Below are 18,788 nucleotides of genomic sequence, written 5' to 3' on the forward strand. Positions count from 1 at the left end.
CATCTATAAAATGGGGATAATAATGGTATTGTTCTGTCAGGATTGATATATTTATAAATTATTTGATAAATTCCAAAGTAGTGGGTTTCCATGCCAGCTTTCTTAAAAATACCTCTAGGTGTGGAAAGGAGAATCCCTAAGAAAGAAAAAATCCCTCTTTACACTTAGCCCAAGCAGAGTTCAGCCCAGCAAAAAAAAAAAAAAAAAAAAAAAAAAAACTTTTTATTAGACAGCTTTAATGGCTCAGTTGAATTAGATGGTTTCAATTTATTTATTTATTTGTTCATTTATTTTTTTGTTTATTTATTTGTATACCTATCTGTTCATTTACTTATTTTTAATAATAGTTTTTTAATTTTCAAAATACATGCAAAGATAGTTTTCAACATTCACCTTTGCAAAACCCTGTGCTCCAAGTTTTTCTCCTTCCCTTTCCCTACCTCCTCCCCTAGATGGCAAGCAATCCAATATATATTAAATATGTGTAGTTCTTTTATATATATTTCCACATTTATCATGCAGCACAAGAAAAATAAGATCAAAAAAGGAAAAAGTAAGAAAGAAAGAAAAAACAAGCAAACAATAATAAAAAGAGGTGCAAATACTATGTTGTGGTCCACATTCAGTCCCATAGTTCTCTTTCTGGAGGTAGATGGCTTTCTCCATCACAAGTCTATTGGAATTGTTCTGAATCATCTCATGTTGAAAAGAGTCAAGTCTATCAGAGTTGATCATCACATAATCTTGTTGTTATTATGTACAATGTTCTCTTGGTTCTTCTCATTTTATTTAGCATCAGTTCATGTAAGTCTTTCCAGTCCTTTCTGAACTCATCCTGCCAATTGTTTCTTATAAAACAATAATATTCCACAACATTCATATCTCATAACTCATTTAGTCAGTCCTCAACTGATAGACTCATTCAGCTTTCAGTTCCTTGCCGTTACAAAAAGGGCTGCTACAGATGTAAAAAGCAGGGAGGGGGGGAGACCATACCTACTTTATAGTTGATTTGCAAAGATCAAATGATATCTTCGTATCAAATGTTACAAAGTATTGTTTTTTGTTTTTTTTGTTTTTTTTTTTGCAAGGCAATTGCGGTTAAGGGACTTGCCCAGGGTCATACAGCTAGGAGGTATTAAGTATCTCAGGGTAGATTTGAACTCAGGACCTCCTGACTCCATTGCCCTATCCATTGTGTCATCTAGCTGCCCCAAAACTACCCTTGTTCCAAAGCATTGTAAAGTGCTTTGCAAACCTTAAAGCAATATTTAAATGTTAGCGATGATGATGATGATGGCAATGTAAAGAATCCTATAGGATCATAGAATTAGAGCTAAAAGGAACTTTAGAAACCACATAGTTTAATCTCTTCATTTGGTCATGAGGAACTTCACTGAGAGAGTCACACAGCATCTGAGGTTATGATGGAAATTCTTTCTCTGACTGTGGATTGTTTAAATTGGTCCCAGGTGGATGATCAGAAAATAACTTTCCCTTTCTGATCCCGAGTTGCCCCTCTCCATTGTCAACACCACCTTTCTCTCCTTCCCCTCCTTGTCCCCAGATCCAAGATATATATGCTCGATTTGGAATCTACTCTCCATTACATCCTTCGGATAGAGGTGGGCAAGTTCAAAGTCCTAGAGGGAGAGCGTCTGACAGCTCTGAAAAACTTTGTGTCTGTCCTGGCCAAGGTAAGTTGGGCCTGTGGCCTCCCTCATCCTCATTAACATTCTCGTTAGCTGATTAATTAGGGCCTGTTTCTTCTAGTCACTGCTAGTCACTATCAATCCATATAGTCATCATGAAGCTCTTATTTGCCCAGGTAGATCCAAGGACCCCGCCCTAAGGGGAACAGGGAGCGAGACATTTTCCTGGTGACCTGCAGTGCCTAGAATTTGTGTTTAGAAAACTGGTGTTCTGTGAACTTGGACATGGTGTATGGAAGCTGTCCAGCTGTCCAGCCACTTACCTTAGAGCCTCAACCTGAAAGCTACCATACTGCCCAGCTCCTGGGCACTGTCTGCTCTCAGACTGGGGCATATGAGTGACAGAAGGCCTTGTCGGAGAGCCCTTCTTTCCTCCCAGATCCTGGCCGGAATAGAATCGAACATTTGAAAGTTGGAGGAGAACTTCGGGCAATATTATAGATGGCAAATCTGACTCTCAGAAAGGGTTCGGTGACTCCTGCTGGAATTTAAACCCTTAGACTCTCATTAAAAAACCCTCTATTTTTTCCCCCTTAAACCAAACCACCACTGCAAACCTCTTCTGTATGAACCACTCAGTTCTGCCCTTGGCCCCAGTTGCAAGATCTATATCTCTGTTTCTGTCTCTCTAGTATATCTCTCTCTATTTCTCTGTTTCTTTCTATTTCTATCTCTTTCTGTCCCTCTGTCTCTGTCTGTCTTTTTTAGCTTTTTTATATGGTCTTTTTCTGTCTCTATCTCTTCCTCCCTCTTTCCCTCTCTCTCTGTTTCTGTCTCTGTCTTTTCCTCTGTCTCCCTCTTTCCCTCTCTTTCTCTGTCTCTTTCTATGTCTGTGTTTCTTTCTCTCTCTCTCTCTCTCTCTCTCTCTCTCTCTCTCTCTCTCTCTCTCTCTCTCTCTTTCTCCCTCTCTCTCTTTCTGTCTCTGCTTCTCTGTCTCTCCCTCTCTCTGTGTGTTTCTCTCTGTCTCTCTCTGTTTCTGTCTCTCTATTTCTCTCTGTGTATCTCTGTCTCTCTCTGTGTATAGCTGATCTAGAGTTTATATTCCATTATCTCCTTCACATAGAAGTGGGAAAGTTCAGAGTCCTTTGGCCCAATAAAAACCGCCTGCATTATGTAATGTTTTAAGACTTGCAAAGCATTTTCTTTACCACAGCTTTGTGAAGTAAAGAGTTCAGTTTTTTTATTCCCATTTTACAGATTAGAAAACTGTGACTTGGCAATAGAATTGGCAGTCAAAGTGACTTGGCAGTAGAAATCAGACTCAACTCCTCCACCTCTGACCATGCTCTTTCTACTGCATCATGTTTCCTTTCAATGTTCCTTTTTTAAAAATCAATATAGTTTGGTCTCCTTGGAATTTCTAGGCAAGAGTATAACCCCAGAATACCAGTAGTGTCCTTTCCTGGCTCCAAAGGCTGAGTGCTGACTCTGCTTCTCCCACCCTCGGCCTTTCCTCCCCCGCCTTCTCCCTGTCTCAAGAAGAGCAGCCAAAACCCCACTACTTAAAACCCAGAGCACCTGCACTAAGTGCTGCTGAGTCAGATATGGGCTTTGGCTAAAAGGGATGGCTGAACGCTGAATCAGCTGCTCTGGGCATTCCAGCGTGCCAAGCGATGGAGCCTAATCCAGCTCTCGGAACCTCCCCACCACCCAGTCATGGCTGCCGGCCTCCCTGAGGCTTCTTCTGCCAGGTGGGCTCTTTGCTCTAGTTCCTAAGGGACTCTGCTCCAGGCTCCCCTTGAAAAAGATAAATGTGTTTGCTTCCTGCCAGGCCCCCCAGCTCCCTCAGGCTTACTCACTCTTCAGGTTTCATCCCAGCTGGGGATCGGCCCCTGTTCAATCACCAGGTACACACGCTTCTGGAGTCCCAGGACCTTGCCCCAGGATGATCCCTGGAGAGTTCTGGACGGAGCCGAGTCCTGGTATGTGACTTGGGGGAAAACTGCTCTGGTTGTGGCCGGAGCAGGAGGTCACAGATGACCAGAATAAAGCTTCTCAACCTCCCTCTGAAAATGAAATGGGGGAGCTGGCAGCCCCAGAGGCTGCTGGGTCAGCGCCGGAGAGAGCATCTGAGTATTCTCCTGCCTCACAGAGAGAAGAGGTAGCGGGTTTCCAAATACGCAGATGAGTCCATTTGGCTCTCTCCCTGTGGTAATCCTTTCTGGTTCTCATAGCAACAAAGCCTGAATCCGTTCTCTTGTGGCCTTTGCTGCTCCCCAAGTCATATGTGTGAGAATAAGGTGGACCGAGGCTCTGGGTTAAGTGTGAGGAAAGAGGAGGGAGCAATGAAGAGATCCTATAATTTTCCACTTTAAGTTGTATGGGAGAGACTGTTGGTTGTCCTTTGTTCTCACCCATGGCCACAACATCAGGTGGGTGATACCGTGACGTGCTAGTGCATTGGATTTGAGTAAGGAAGGGCTGTGTGCAAAGTCTCAGCCTCTCCTCCGGAGCCATCCGGGCCCAGTGGCAATGTCAGGGTGACTGGAGATGGCCCCGGATGCAGTGGGAAACCTTGGCATGGGAGAGGCCGGTGAGGAAATGAGCCTTCCTGCTGTAGGTCAATCCATCAGCAAGTATTTCTCAAGCACTTCCTTTGCTCCAAGCCTTTGTTCATCCCTGGGGATGCAAATTTTTAAAAAGCAGTCCCTATTACTTACCCTTCTTGGAGGGAATTGGAGACATCAATTACTCCAACACACACAAGTATGTATATGGCCATAGACATATGCACATGAATACAAGAGCTTACACAGAGTGTATATGTTCCCGTGTACATTTACGTACGTGTGTGAGGGCTCTGTGTGAGATGCATGTGGTCGGATGCTCCGACAACACACACCTTGGGCAGGAGGCAGGTTGAGCTTTGTGTACGCCTGCAACGTACAGGGAGAATAGATGTCTGTGCAGTGAGTGCAGCCGAGCTCAAGCCTGCTCCTGCGCAAGGCTTGTGTCATCGGACCCAGCCTTGGAGGAAGCCGGAGATTTGAAAAAGAGTCAGAGGTTAGGAAGGAGAACAATCCAGACAGAAGGGCAGCCTTGGCAAGATGGACCGGCACTTAGCACGGAGTCTGATGCATAGCTGTCCCTGAGAAAATGCCCGTTGATGACTGACTGGAGTAGCAGCAGGAGAAAATTCTTTAAATAATTTAAAGTTCTTTTTAAAAAGCGGCAGTGGGCAGGGAGGGAGTGATTGACCAATGAGGGGAGAGAAGGTAGGATGGTACCAGTTCATTGGCAATAGGAACTCAATAGGATTCTTACAGTCTCCACCGGAGATGCTATGAGGTCCCAATCCTTCTCTCTGGCTGGGAGCTCAAGGATGAACTAATGGGTTCATTCAGTTTTCTAGAAAAATGTACTTCCCTTCCCCCCTGGGGCTCTGAGAGTGCTCCCTTCCCTCTGGGGCTCTGAGAGTGCTCCCTTCCCCCCTCGGGCTCTGAGGGTACTCCCTTCCCCCCTGGGGCTCTGAGAGTGCTCCCTCCCCCCTCAATCTCTGAGTGTCCTCCCTAATCCCTCGGGCCCTGAGTGGCAGCCCCGAGCTCCATGTATCCTCCTAATCCAACTCTGTATCTAAATGACTCCCGTAAGGTGCTTTTCGGTTCCTGACAAGTTGCCATTCCAGTTCTAGCCACTAGGTTGCACGCTCTCACCAGAATTTCACTGATGTTTTTCCCTCCATGAAGTCTGCTCCTGGAGAAAGTCAATGTTAAAAAGACGGGGAAGGTGGGGAAGGATCGTTGACTTCTCAGCAAGGGTCTAGCCATTAATTTAAGATTTGTGAGCCCCATGAGAACCCCCAACATTAGTTAACAGGGAAGGTGCATCAAAGGAAAATCATTTCCAGTAGTCTCTGAGCCCTGACTCTTGCAGTTGCTCTCCCATCTAAGATCTGCTGAAGGTATTTACTGGGTCTGTCTTGAAGGATTTTTTTTTACTGTATCTTTGATTTCAACAGTGTAGGGAGCTCCTAGTGTAGTATTCCACCTTTGTCCATACTCTGCAACTGTGAGACTTAAAGAATTCCCCGGATCCCAGTGAAGGAAAATACCTTACAGACAACCAAGTTTTTTTTTTTCAGAGGCAGGATCTGAATTCAGGTCTGCCAGACTCTCAGAGAGCTATATCTACTACCATAAATTGGATCTCCTTGAGGGATTAGATTTATTTAACAGCTATCCCTGTTTCATTCCCATCTATAACTCCCACTTCCTTCATAACTTTCTCTCTCTTGTTTTCTTTCCTCAACTTCTGTGTCCCTTAAATACTTTAATTCCATCTTCCTGATTTTCTGTCCTCAATTTCTGTGCTTCAGTCTTTCCTGCTTCTTTCTTCTCGTGACTGAGTTTGTAGTGCATTTGCGCACGCACACACACACACACACACACACACGCTTTCCCTCCCCCTGACTGCTTGTGGTTTCAGAGTGCTGATACTAATCAGATTTGAGTTGACTTATTGTCATAGTAGCTTTTCATGTTCCTCGGAGACTCTTTGGAGTTAAGATCAAGATTTGGAGATTGGCTACAGGCCCTCTTGATGGCAACCACTGGAATACAAATGAAAGAGCCCTTTCTCTTAACCAGTCAGTCAACAAGTCAGATAACCAGGCAGAAAGAAGTCTGTTTTCCTAAGATGGATGGTCTGCCTGTGAATCCCCCAACAGCCCTATCTAGGAATCAGAAACTTCCAGACTTGCTACCCAGCAAGCCTCGGGGGTGGGCAGGAGAACAAACAGATCTACCCCAGCCAAGAGGTACCTTACTGATCCACTAGAGGTGAGGTCAGAGCATCCAGCTTGGAGAGTTCCTCCCTGCTTAGTTTCATCCTTGTCCTTCTCTTGTTCCCCATCAGTCTCCTAACATAAAACAGCTTTTCTCAATATAGTCATCCTAGGAAAGGAGCTTTGTTCCTCCATGCATAATACTTAGGATTTTGAATCACTGCAGCTTTGGAGGGGACATATCCTTTCTTGATCCTGCTTGGCTCTGCCCCCCCCCCAATCTCTTTTCTTTCTTTTTTTTTTATTAAAGCTTTTTATTTTCAAAACATATACATAGATAATTTTCAACATTAACCCTTGCAAAACCTTATGTTCCAAATTTTTCCCTCCCTTTCCCTCACCCCCTCCTCTAGACAGCAAATAACTCAATATATGTTAAACATGTTAAAATGTATGTTATATCCAATATATGCATACATATTTCCACAGTTATCATGCTGCACAAAAAAATCAAATCAGGAAAAAATGAGAAAGAAAATAGAATGCAAGCAAACAACAACAAAAAGAGTGAAAATACTATGTTGTGATCCTTCTCAGTCCCCACAGTTCTCTCTCTGGGTGCAGATGGCTCTCTCCATCATGAGATCATTAGAACTTCTCTGCCTTTTTTCTTGGGTCTTAGGGAACATAAGGCTGTTTCTCACCTTCCCTTCCTCTTCCTCCCTCCCCTCCCCCCACTTACTTGTTGCAGTACTACCCTGGTCAGCCTGTGGTCCGGAATTTCCTTCATACCATAGACGTGTGGTTACACTGGCAGCAGCGGAAGAGTGTGCCCTACAGCTCCTTGGAAGTGGCCTTGAATAGCTGGAAAGAGGTGAATAAATTTCCATGGCTATTGGGTTCCATCTTTTTTTCTCTGTGTTCTCTTTTTTGATGGGAATAGAAATGATTTATTAGGCCCTTCCTTGACCTACTGTGTGTATCCAAGTAAGAGGAGGAGAGCTTGGAAGTGTGTTTCCCTCCTCCCCCCATCATCATGTGCCTTGAAATCCCACCTGAATTTCCTCTTCCCTCTTCAATGGCACATTTTTAGGCACTCCTGTGTCTGGGGCTAAATCTGCTGGGGTCGGGGCTGGGGAAAGGAATTAAAGGATCTTTTTGGATAGTCAGTCCAGCATCAGGAATTCCACTTGGTGGCTCAGGTGCTGGAATGGGAGAGGAAATGCCATGTTTCTGGGGTCCAGGAGGGAGGGGAAGCTTCTTCTGCCTGTGTGTTCAGACTTGCCTTTGCTGACCTCAATATGACTCCTTTCTCTTGACCGATTGATTGTTTCCATACTCTCTTGCCTCAGGGTGTTCTTTTGCCCAAGAAATCAGTCTGGGTGGGCTGCCAGGGAAGCGAGGCTCACTTTCGTGGATTTCCTTGTGGTCTCTGGATCCTTTTCCACTCACTGACCGTACAGGCAGCTCAGCACAACGAATACCTTCAGCAGAAAGCAGGTAATGCTTACCTGGGTCGCCTTCTTATATTCTGACTCTCTGGATGGAAGGAAGAGAATGGAGGGAGCAGAGTTACAGACAGAGGAGGGGAGCAATTACAGACAGAGGATGGGGAGCAGTTACAGATAGAGGATGGGGAGCAGTTACAGAGGAGGAGGTCAGAGTTACAGAGGATGGGGAGCAGAGTTACAGAGGATGGGGAGCAGAGTTACAGAGGATGGGGAGCAATTACAGGCAGAGGAGGAGGTCAGAGTTACAGACAGGATGGGGAGCAGAGTTACAGAGGATGGGGACCAATTACAGGCAGAGGAGGAGGTTAGAGTTACAGACAGGATGGGGAGCAGTTACAGAGGAGGGGAGCAATTACAGACAGAGGATGGGGAGCAGAGTTACAGAGGATGGGGAGCAGAGTTACAGAGGATGGGGAGCAGTTACAGACAGAGGAGGAGGTCAGAGTTACAGAGGATGGGGAGCAGAGTTACAGAGGATGGGGAGCAGAGTTACAGAGGATGGGGAGCAGTTACAGACAGAGGAGGAGGTCAGAGTTACAGAGGATGGGGAGCAGAGCGATTCCCTGGAGTTATCCCATGTCAGGGGTGGAATTTGCCATGCAGGAATCTGGAATAGGCAGCCTGGCTGAATCTCCATCGTGGCCACATCCTGAGACAGAGAAAGATTCACAGAGATCAGAGGCCCCAGCTTTTAGGCAGGTCAAGTCTAAATAAAAGCATCTGTCATACTTTTTAAGACTTGAAGGGATGGAAATTCCATAGTACCACAGGAGGTAGTTAGCTTAGCTTAGTGGTGGAGTATGGGGGGGACTGAGGGGAAGGAAGGAGAGGAGGGAGCGGAGGGGAAATCCCTGTTTGGATTACAGGGAGTCTGGCTCTGGGTAACAGGAAGGGAAATGGAGTCAGGTGTGGAATTCCGGAGAAGGAAGGGGAACTGTGTGTCCTGAGTGGGATGGGGTGGGGAGAGGAAATAACAGAGATACCGAAGGGCATTCTATTGAGTGGGGACACGTCCCTTCTCCCAAAAGATCCCCAGGAAGTCCTTCAAGCCATCCGAGGTTATGTGAAATTCTTCTTCGGCTGTCGTGAGTGTGCTACACACTTTGAGCAAATGGCAGCTGCCTCCATGTACCGCGTCAAGAGTATGGATGATGCCGTCCTCTGGTTCTGGAACCGTCACAACCGAGTCAATGCTCGCCTGGCAGGTAAGATTCCAAATGGGAAAATGGAAGGAATGGGAGAAGCAGCAGATTTCTGAGAGACGCAGGCCAGAAGCTGTGCTCTCTCGACTCCTCCTTCTTTAGAGAGCTTATAGTTTTACTTTTCTTTTTTTCCAGTTTGATACCTTTTAAAAATACATTTTAAAAATGCGGCAGCTAGATAGTAATATGGTGTTTAGAGCACTGGTCCTGGAGTCGGGAGGACTTGAGTTTAAATCTGGCCTCAGACACTTAAAACTTTCTAGCTGTGTGACCCTGGGCAAGTCATTCAACTCCAAATGCCAAAAGTAAATAAATAAACAAATAAATTAAAGTCCTATATCGGGTACGCCACATCCCCACAAACAGAACCATCCCTCGTATCAAAGAAAAACATCTAATCATAATTTACCAACACAGCGACCGTGTCTGGCAGCATATGTGCCACTATATATGTGTGCCCTGCTTAGAGGAGGGAATGCAGCCTTATTTTAGAGCGGGGCCACACTGGGCCAGTCATTTGCCATCTATGTGCCTTTTGTCACCTCTTCCATACCAAGTGGGTATATGCACTTTAAGGTCTGGATTACAAAGGGATTTTCCACTTTTTTGTGTTGTGAGTGCATTGGGCAGTACCCTTTCTAGGATAACTTTTTAAATTCAGAAATTAAGGAAATTTCAATTATAGATTAGGGAAATAAATTATTTCAATTACAGATTAGGGAAAATAAATTTCCTAAATCAGAGAAAATAATTTTTTCCTGACTAAATTCATAGACCCCCTAAAATTCAAGGTGGGGTTAGTAACCCCATAGGGGTTAAGAACTCCTGCCACATGACAGATGGGAGGTCTGGCTTTGCTTCTTGGTCAATAATGAGCAATGGAGAGCTAACCTTAGTGCTCTGTGCCTGGATGGGGGTGAGGATGGTAAGATATAGACATTGTCTTTTGTGATCAGGAATCCAGGAGCTTGGAGGCACTGAACACTGGGCAGCAGGTGGTGTGGGAGTCAAAGCTTCTAAATCTGGTGGGGTTTGAAAAGCTGACACGTGCAGGGCTTCTCCCTCCGCTCCAACTTCCTCCTCCCCCTTCCACTTGTCATCAAATGCTCCATTTAACCATCTCCACCCTCTGTGAATTCCAGAGAGAACTAGTTCCCCAGAAAGAACTGTGGTCTTTGCATGGAGGGGCTCAGCATGAAATGCTTGATCCTACCACCAGAGAGTGTTAGCTCTAGGGCTCCAGAGAGTTGTCTACCTCTGGAAGTGAGCAAAGACCAGTGGATCAGGGATGAATTCTGTCTCCAGAACTCTGGGCCTAGAATGAAGAGAGAATTCATTTCGATCTGGCCTCAGATGCTGATTAGCTATGAGACCCTAGATAAGTATTGTCACTCAGCCTCTATTTTGAATGGGTGAAAGATAAAATGAAGGAATAATAACTGCACTTCTAAGCATATCGATTTGTTAAACAGTGTGTGCCAGTTGCCTAATAAAGAGGAACCGGCCCTCCTCCGCTTAGTTCTGGAGCCTCGAATATAGGGAGGGACAGACTTTTATACATTAAAAATAAATAATCAAGAAAAACAATTAATTAAATGGAAACAGTACAACATTAGGTAATCTGATTTCTAACTGGATGAAAGATTGAGGATTTTCCAAGTTGGGAGGGAGAGCTCAAACAGGTGCAATTCCCTGAATTCAGAAAAAGAAATGTCCCATTTCCCCACTATCCCCCAAGTATCTGTAAACAATCGAAGGAACATGGAAAAAAAACTGATTGATCAATATGGGATCAGTTTTCAGATGACATATGACTTGCTTGAGATGGACGGTTGTGAGAAAAGTCCTTACATCAATCTCGGTTCCTTGGTTAAGGGTCTCTAAATAGCAGAGAGAGGTGGTCCAAGCCTTTATAGGCCTAGGTTCAAACAATACAATAAAGGTTTCTTCCAATTCCAACAATTGAATAAAATTTTTACGAAGATAGAAATTGGACTAGACACATAATTGAATAGAAAGGGAACTGAGCCAGCTCCAGAATTGAGTCGAAAGTCACTGGTTTACTCAATTTCTACAATTAACCACTTGCCATCCTGATCCCCCCAATTCCCTCAGTTTGCTCCAGTTTCATCAACTACAAAATGTAGATCTTAGCAGTACCTATTTCTCAGCATTGTTGCGAGAATAAAATGAGATCGTATTTAGAGAAGTACTTAACATAGTGCTTGTATATGTGATATACAAATGCTTTTCCCCTCACTTCCTCCTATCTCCTCACTGGGAGAAGAGAATTCTGTTCAGAATTTTTTCATCCCTTCTTTTCACAGCTTTCAAGTTGTTTGGTTGGTTCTTTGCTCACTCAACACATTCATTTATTAAATGACTATTATGTGTCAGGCACTTTGCTAAGTGCTGGTGATACAAAAAGAGTAAACATCCTTTTGGTTTGAAATTTGTAATCTGACAGGGAGGAAAACTAGATCACAAATAATTATGCTGTAAGGGAAAACAAGATCTATATAAAGGAAAGGTCTAGACAAAAAACTAAGATAAATATAAGGAGTTAATTTGGAATCATTCATTATAAGATCATGGTTTTAGAACTGGAAGGAAACTGAGAGGCTATCATGTCTGACTTTCCTACTCAACCTCCACACCCCCATTTTATAAATGAGCAAGTTGAAAGATCAGAGTGTTTAAATGACTGATACAGATTCACACAGCTAGTAAGTACTTGAGGTAAAATTTGAACCTGGATCTTCTTGAGTAGAGAGGAAGAACTGAACTGAGAATTGCCATGGAGGAGATTAATTGAATAAAGGTTCAGAAAAGGCAATGAGATTTCAAGCTGTGGTGTCTGAGCAATAGTAGTGATAGTGCAAGCTAAGAAAGTCTTAGGGAACAAATATGGCAGCCTACCTTAGGGTAGAGAGCATTGGAATTCCTAGTTTCAGTTCTTTCAATTCATCAGTATAACTTTCAACAACGAGTCACAGAATCTTAAAGTGAGAAGGAGCCTTGGAGGCCATCTCACCTGACTTCCTACCCATTATATTAATCCCTTTGCCAGAATTTCTCACAAGTTGTCCTCTAGCCTCTACTTAAATACTTGGGGAGGACAGATCACTTAATTTTTTTGAGATACAGTTTTGGCATTTGGAAGGAAATCCCTGACTTCTCGTTTCCTGCCTCCTAATAAGATACAAAAATGTGAGGACCAGTGAGAGATGGCCTTTGGACCTGGCGTGTGTGTGTGTGTGTGTGTGTGTGAGATCTTTGGATCTGGTATGTTTGTGTGTATGTATGTTGGAGAGAAACTGGCAGCATCCCATTACTCCTCTGCCCCCTTGAAAAAAACACAATCCAGCACTCCAGAAATGTAAATCATATAGTAGAGGATCATCTATTTTCTTTACCAAATGCCCTTTCACTAGACACAAAAGATGGTTCATAAGATTTCTTTGAAGAGTGATTTCCCTTGGTGCTTTTAAGGTAGGCTACACTTTTCAAAAATATGAACAATTCTATCTCATTCTGAAACACACTCATGATGCAAAGCAAAGCACCTGCATTACACAATGGGAAAATGGCCTTGAATGCTGGACTTGGAGTCAGGAAGCCCTGAAAGTGAATCTAACCTGAGACACTTACTAGCTGTCTGACGCCAGGCAAATCACAACTTCTTCTTCTTTGGGCTTCCTGTCAAGGAATGAAACTAGATAACCTCTAAGATACTTTCCAGTTCTAATTCTATCATTCTGTGTTTCCCAGGGAAACAGAGAGAAGTGAAGTAAAATGAATAAGCATTTATTATGTACCTTCTGTGGTAGTCATTGTATTAAATGCTTTACAAATATTATCTCATTTGATTCTCATGATAATCCTGCAAAGTTATGATCCCCATTTTACAATTTAGGAAATTGAGGCAGTTAGAGGCTAAGTGGCTTACCTAGGATCACACAGTTATTAAATGTCTGTGGCTGGATTTGAATTGAGGTTTTGGGACAGGTAGGTGGGGCAGTGGATAGGGCACCACCCCTGAAGTCAGAAGGACCTGAGTTCAAATCTGATCTCAGACACTTAACACTTCCTGGCTGTGTGACCCTGGGCAAGTCACTTAATCCCAGTTGTTTCAGCAAAAACAAACAAACAAAAACAAACAAAAAATTCTTGAATTGAGGTCTTCCTGACTCTAGATCTGGTGCTCTAACCACTGGACAACCTGGCTTTCAGAGATGGAATTGGCCTAGCCTATGTGGCACTCTAATGAGAAAGAAGGAATACAAATATTCAACAAATATTTGAAATATCTAGTCAGCAAAAGACACTGTGATTCATATTAAATGATCTGAAACCCAAATCCTGCATCATCAAAGCTACTTTGGGACATTCTCAAAGAAAGTAAAAGATACAGATGGGAGAGTCAGGCAAGAGATATATCTGTTGGCCATAAACATTACTCTTCCTCCATCCCCACACACAGCCTGAAAGTAGCAGGTGAGACCCTCTGGTCTCCTTACTTCCCTCACTGTACTTTAAGAGCTCCCCATTCCTACTGCCAGTTTGAGAATAAAACTCGGTATCTGCTAAATAAAATGATCATAATAATGAGCTGATTGGGGAATAATCACATTTTTAATTTTCCCACCCCTGGAAGGAACCTTAAGATAGCATCTAATGTCCCAACATGTTACAGTTGAAGAAACTAGGAGCCAGAGAAACAGAGATGACTTGGCCAAAGTCAGCTAATCAGTGCTGAAGGCAAGACCAGAATTCAGGCTTCTGGACAACCTGATGTTTTTCCTTGGATATCACAATCTCTTTCGTTTAAAAACAGAGTATACAATTGAAAAAGATAGAGAAGATTAAAGTGAATTTCCCTAAGAATAAGAGGAAAGGGTGAGCAGAAAAACAAATGAGAATGAATGGATGCTCAAAAAGGCCTCATGAATTCTTAGATGGAAATTTATGTAGCAAGTACCACACTAAGGAGTGGGGAAAAACAAGACAGTCCCTGCTGTCAGAGTGTTTACGCTCTGATTGGAGGAGATTACCTGTAAAAGAAAGATGGAGGTGGGGCTATTAGAAAATTACAGAAGTCATAAGAGCACATCAGGGGACGTCAGATGATAGTGCTGGAAATCTGGAATAGATCAGGTAAGGCTTGGATGACCATAGGAGACAAGGATGGGCAAATAAGAATGTCTCTTCAGCTAATAGGAGGAAGAGCTGGAACAACAGGGTCCATGATGATGATCGGGTCTCAGTTACATAGCGCTTCAGGCTTGCAAAAGAGTTTCTGAGCCTTGAAGGCTGTCAGAATCAGGACCCCCATTCAAGTTTTCAAACTCACATGTCTCCTCTTCCTGTAGATCAGCAGATTGCAACTCACCCTCCTGTGTACTTCCCTCTCCAGGTACAGCCAGTGAGGACCCTCAGTTCCCCAAGATCCAGTGGCCCCCAAGGGACCTATGTAATCCATGTCACAATGAAGTCCAGGGGGACCCTGTGTGGAACCTAGGTGCCATCCTTAAGTTTTTCAAGAACCACTTTGCTCTCCGAAACATCGTCATCACCAGCCGGAACCCGTCCATGGAAGCCTTGCCGGGCCCTGGGAGGCTGCCTGAGGAGCTGGAGAATTTTACTGCCCCGCCTCCCGTGGAGCAGCCCCACCCCACAGAGTCACCTGGAGAACAACCTGTGCACGAATGGGGAGGAGACTTGAGAGCAGGGGAGGAAAATGAGGTGTCTGAGGATTTGTTGACTTGGCTTATGGAGGATGACGTTCCAAACATGGGGAAAGTGGTCATCTCCACAGAGCGGCCAAAGTACTACGGTATCCAGAAGCCAAATGTGGAGGAGATGATGGTCAAAGAACTCCTGAAGAAGCGATTGGTAAAAAATCCAGATGCCCCTAATGGAGAAGCCCTAGATGGTAAAGCTAAGTCCCTGATCTCAGATGACGGAGACCAGCCCCTAATTGTGGAGGATGGAGATAGAGCTCTGCTCCTGGGCGTTGAAGTCCAGCCCCCGATCCAGTATAGTAGAGCTGAGTCCTTGGATGAGGAAGTCCAGCCCCTGATCCAGTATAGTAGACCTGAGTCCTTGGATGAGGAAGTCCAGCCCCCGATCCAGTATGGAGGAGCCGAGTCCCCGATGCTGGGCCATGGATTCGCTGAGCTCTTTCCCAAGCCACAGATTGCACAGAAGTTGACCAAGAGAGACACGTTGGCTCAGCAGGTGGAGGAAGGCGCAGGCAAAGTCAAGCAGCTGGCCAGCTTCCATGAGAGAAAGGTGGGGGCTAGGGCCCAGCTGGGCAGCCAGTGGCTGTGGAGGCTTAGGGGGAGCTTCTCCTACCTGGATGTCGGTCTCTGCATTGGGCTCTACTCCCTGTCTTTCCTGTGTCTCATGACCATGTGTACCTACTTCCAGGAGAGGATGAAGGTTCGAAAGAGTCGAGCCAGTTCCTCCTCAGCACGAGCTGTAAGGTCTCCTGGGGGGAAGGGGAGTAGGCTGGGGGACATCTCTTTGCTGCCTCCTTCCATGGTTTAAGCGTTTCCAGGTGGTTGGGAATGGGGGGAGGGCCAGAAAGGCCATTGCACCAATGCCCTTCTGTGTGTCAAAGGGAGGGATACCTGCGGGAAAGAAATGCCACTTTAAGGTGATTCTGGGTCAATGTGAATCTGACAACAATGTTGGGAGGTGAGATGGAGGAGAGCGCTCATGCAGAAAGTCCTTTTCACTCCTTATCCCAGATAGGGGTCATAGAGAAGAAGCCTTAAAGGGAATCCCATCAGTTCCTGCCACCAATTTGTCTTTAGGCTCATCCAGGCTCCCTGTGTGGCCCCCGCTTCTCTACCTGCACCTTTCCTCAGAATGTGGGAGAATAGAGTCATTGCTTCTATGATAGTGCTCCCCAGCATTCCTCTGAGGTCTGGAACTAGGGGGAGATCTGGGGCTGCCAGCACGTCCCTTGATAAACACCTGCTCTCTGTCCAAAGTCCTAGGCACTAATATTCTAATACCCTCAACACTGAAGCCGGCTTGTTTCTTCCCTTCCACTGACAGGAGAGTGCTAGAAGATGAAGAGTTTCTCCGCAGTGTTGCTACAAGCCTTTGTCCCTCCTCTTCAGCCCCAAGGACCCTATCAAAAACTTGGAATCCCGGTCACTTTTGGATTAATAAAAGAATGAAGAAGAAAATAACCATAATTCAGAAGTTCTGGCCCAATTGAGAGGTCTTGTGCCTTGCTTAGCTACTGCGTGGTCTGGTTGGAGATTGGAACTGGGAGTTTCTAGGAGATGAAGCTTTCTTAGGGGTGTGTGTGTGTGTGTGTGTGTGTTGTTGGGGAGGGTGGGGGAGGTTAGAATGGAGGAGAATCTTTGCCCAGGTGGCTGGAATTTCCTGTGAAAACCTGCAGCTTGCACTTGCTGCTCGCTTATCCTCCCCAAGTCATCATCCACCCCAAGACAGCGCCATCAACTTGAGTGCTGCTGGGGATTCACTAGTGTTCACTTCTCTGGGCATGGGGTTGGGGTGGGGGGCAAAGTTGCTCAAGGGTTGTGGGTGGAATTATTCACTCAAGGGGGCACGGTAGGGACTTCAGGGTGCTGGAGGGTGCACTAGAATTCATTTGTGGCTGGTATAGGGTGGCTGGATATATAGCTGTGATCACAGGAGAGGGAAGCTTTATACAAAAGGCAAGAATTCTTAGCAGGAAGGGAAAAAAAGCTTGGGAAAGGGTCAGTTGGCCATTTCTTCCTCCTCCTAAGCTAGAACCTCATATTTTGAGCTATGTCCTCCTATATTCATCTTCCTGTCTTTCCTCTGAGAGTGACTCAGGGCATTGGTTGGCTGGAAGGTATTGGGATTGGCCAGCAAAGTTTCCTCTCCCTGCAGACACCATCTCTATTGGTCAAAGAAGGTTGAGGGCAAGAATCAGCCTGAGTCTATGAAATGCCTATCTCAGCTGGGGATTTGCAGAATAAATTATTTTTTGCTAAGGCAAGTGTCTGTGTGTTATTTGCCCAAGCTAATGAGAAAAAAGTTTAAAACTCATCTGGATGCCCAAATTAAAAATCACCAAGATGAAATTTGCTGCCTCTGTCCAACTGTCATCTCTCCCTCTCTCTGTCTTTGTGTGTTTCTCTCTCCTTTTCCTTTCTTCTCTCTATTTCTGCCTCTCTCTGTCTCTCTGTCTCTCTCTCTCTTTTTCTCTCTCTCTCTCTCTGTCTGTCTCTCTGTCTCTCTCTTTTTCTCTCTGTCTCTCTCTTTTTCTCTCTGTCTCTCTGTCTGTCTCTCTCTTTTTCTCTCTGTCTCTGTCTCTTTGTCTCTCTCTGTCTCTCTCTCTCTCTCTTTCTCTCTCTCTTTCTGTCTCTCTCTTTCTCTCCCTCTCCCTCTCCCTTTCCTTCTTCCTCTCTGTCTCCTTCCCATACACACACAGAGCCTGGAGAATCTACAAATAAATTTAGGAAAGAGAATCACTCGCCCTTATCCCAGCCTTACAATCTTGAGGGAGTTGGACAACAGTTGGGGGGGAGGGGAATATAGCACCCTCTAACCCAAGCTGGCTGTCCAAATGACTGTCTTACTCAGCCCTTAGTGGTTCTTAAAATCATAGATCAAGAGCTAAAACTCTATTGTTCAGCCTTTCAGTTTATAGATCAGGAAACTGAGACCTACAGATCTGACTAGCTTAGTGACAAAGCCAAGACCCGAACCCAAGTCCTTTGGACCACAAAGCCAGCATTTTTTCAAGCCAAGATTGTGGTTTCCAGTCTCCTTCATTCCTGGTAACTAAACGGCTTCTGGATTTCCCAGTTTCTCACCCTTTGAGTGATCCTTTCCCATCACTCTTCCAAAGTCTGCTGTTTGTTTCTCATTTCTACTTGAGAACTAGCTGTCCCGACATGCTTTTCTACACTCCCCTCCCCATCTCTCCCTTTTCTCTGCTCTTCCTCCCCCCGGTTCTTTTAGCCTCCTGGAAGATCATTAGGGAAAGGTGGTGTTTTTGAGATCGGTGCTGAGCCATCTGCTGCAGCCCTGGATGAAATCAGCCTGGAACAGATTCTTTGGGACTAAGCAGCCTTCCTCTAATCCAGCCTCCTCCTGCCTGCAGAGGATTTAGAGGGATCAGAGACTGACTGATAATAAACTTTATTAAGGGGGGGAGGCAGTGGCTGTCAATCGGATTTGGAGCCTTTTTTCTTGACATCTTCACTTGGCTCTGATGGCTCTTGGGGCAGGGTGGCAGTTGGGTCCAGGGATAGATTGAGCAGTATTGTCCTGAGTGACAGTGACCAAGGGACGATATGGGGGATGGGGAAGGGCTCCTCCTGAGGAAGAGAGGGAAGGGTTAGAAGTATACCCCACCTACCACCACCAAAAAGACCAACTTATCTTTCTGTGGCTCTTTACCATGTACAAAATGCTTCCTCACAATTACCTCTGATGGAAAGTAGGGCAACTATTATTATTATTATTATTATTCTAGATGAATTTGTGAAGTCTCAGGGAAAGGAGTGATTTGCCTTCACTCAACAAAGCTAGTAAAGGGGCAGCCAGGTGGCATCATAGTACACAGAGGGATGGGTCTGGAGTCAGGAAAACATCTTCAGGAGTTCAAATACAGCCTCAGATA

General features: G+C 45.0%; 1 protein-coding gene across 1 annotated transcript in view; it reads left to right on the forward strand.

Moving 5' to 3' along the window:
• The window catches only part of QSOX1 (quiescin sulfhydryl oxidase 1), a 58,201-nt gene extending 41,049 nt beyond the window's left edge, over nt 1–17,152 (forward strand). The window contains exons 8-13 of the mRNA XM_012547711.3: nt 1,568–1,697; nt 7,187–7,309; nt 7,788–7,935; nt 8,975–9,151; nt 14,565–15,442; nt 16,217–17,152. Coding sequence (XP_012403165.1) covers nt 1,568–1,697; nt 7,187–7,309; nt 7,788–7,935; nt 8,975–9,151; nt 14,565–15,442; nt 16,217–16,234 — 1,474 coding nt within the window. The 3' untranslated portion in view covers nt 16,235–17,152. The remainder of the gene's footprint in view (nt 1–1,567; nt 1,698–7,186; nt 7,310–7,787; nt 7,936–8,974; nt 9,152–14,564; nt 15,443–16,216) is intronic.
• The last annotated feature ends 1,636 nt before the right edge of the window (nt 17,153–18,788 follow it).

Source organism: Sarcophilus harrisii, chromosome 4 (assembly GCF_902635505.1).
Source record: "Sarcophilus harrisii chromosome 4, mSarHar1.11, whole genome shotgun sequence".
Classification (NCBI taxonomy): Eukaryota; Metazoa; Chordata; class Mammalia; order Dasyuromorphia; family Dasyuridae; genus Sarcophilus; species Sarcophilus harrisii.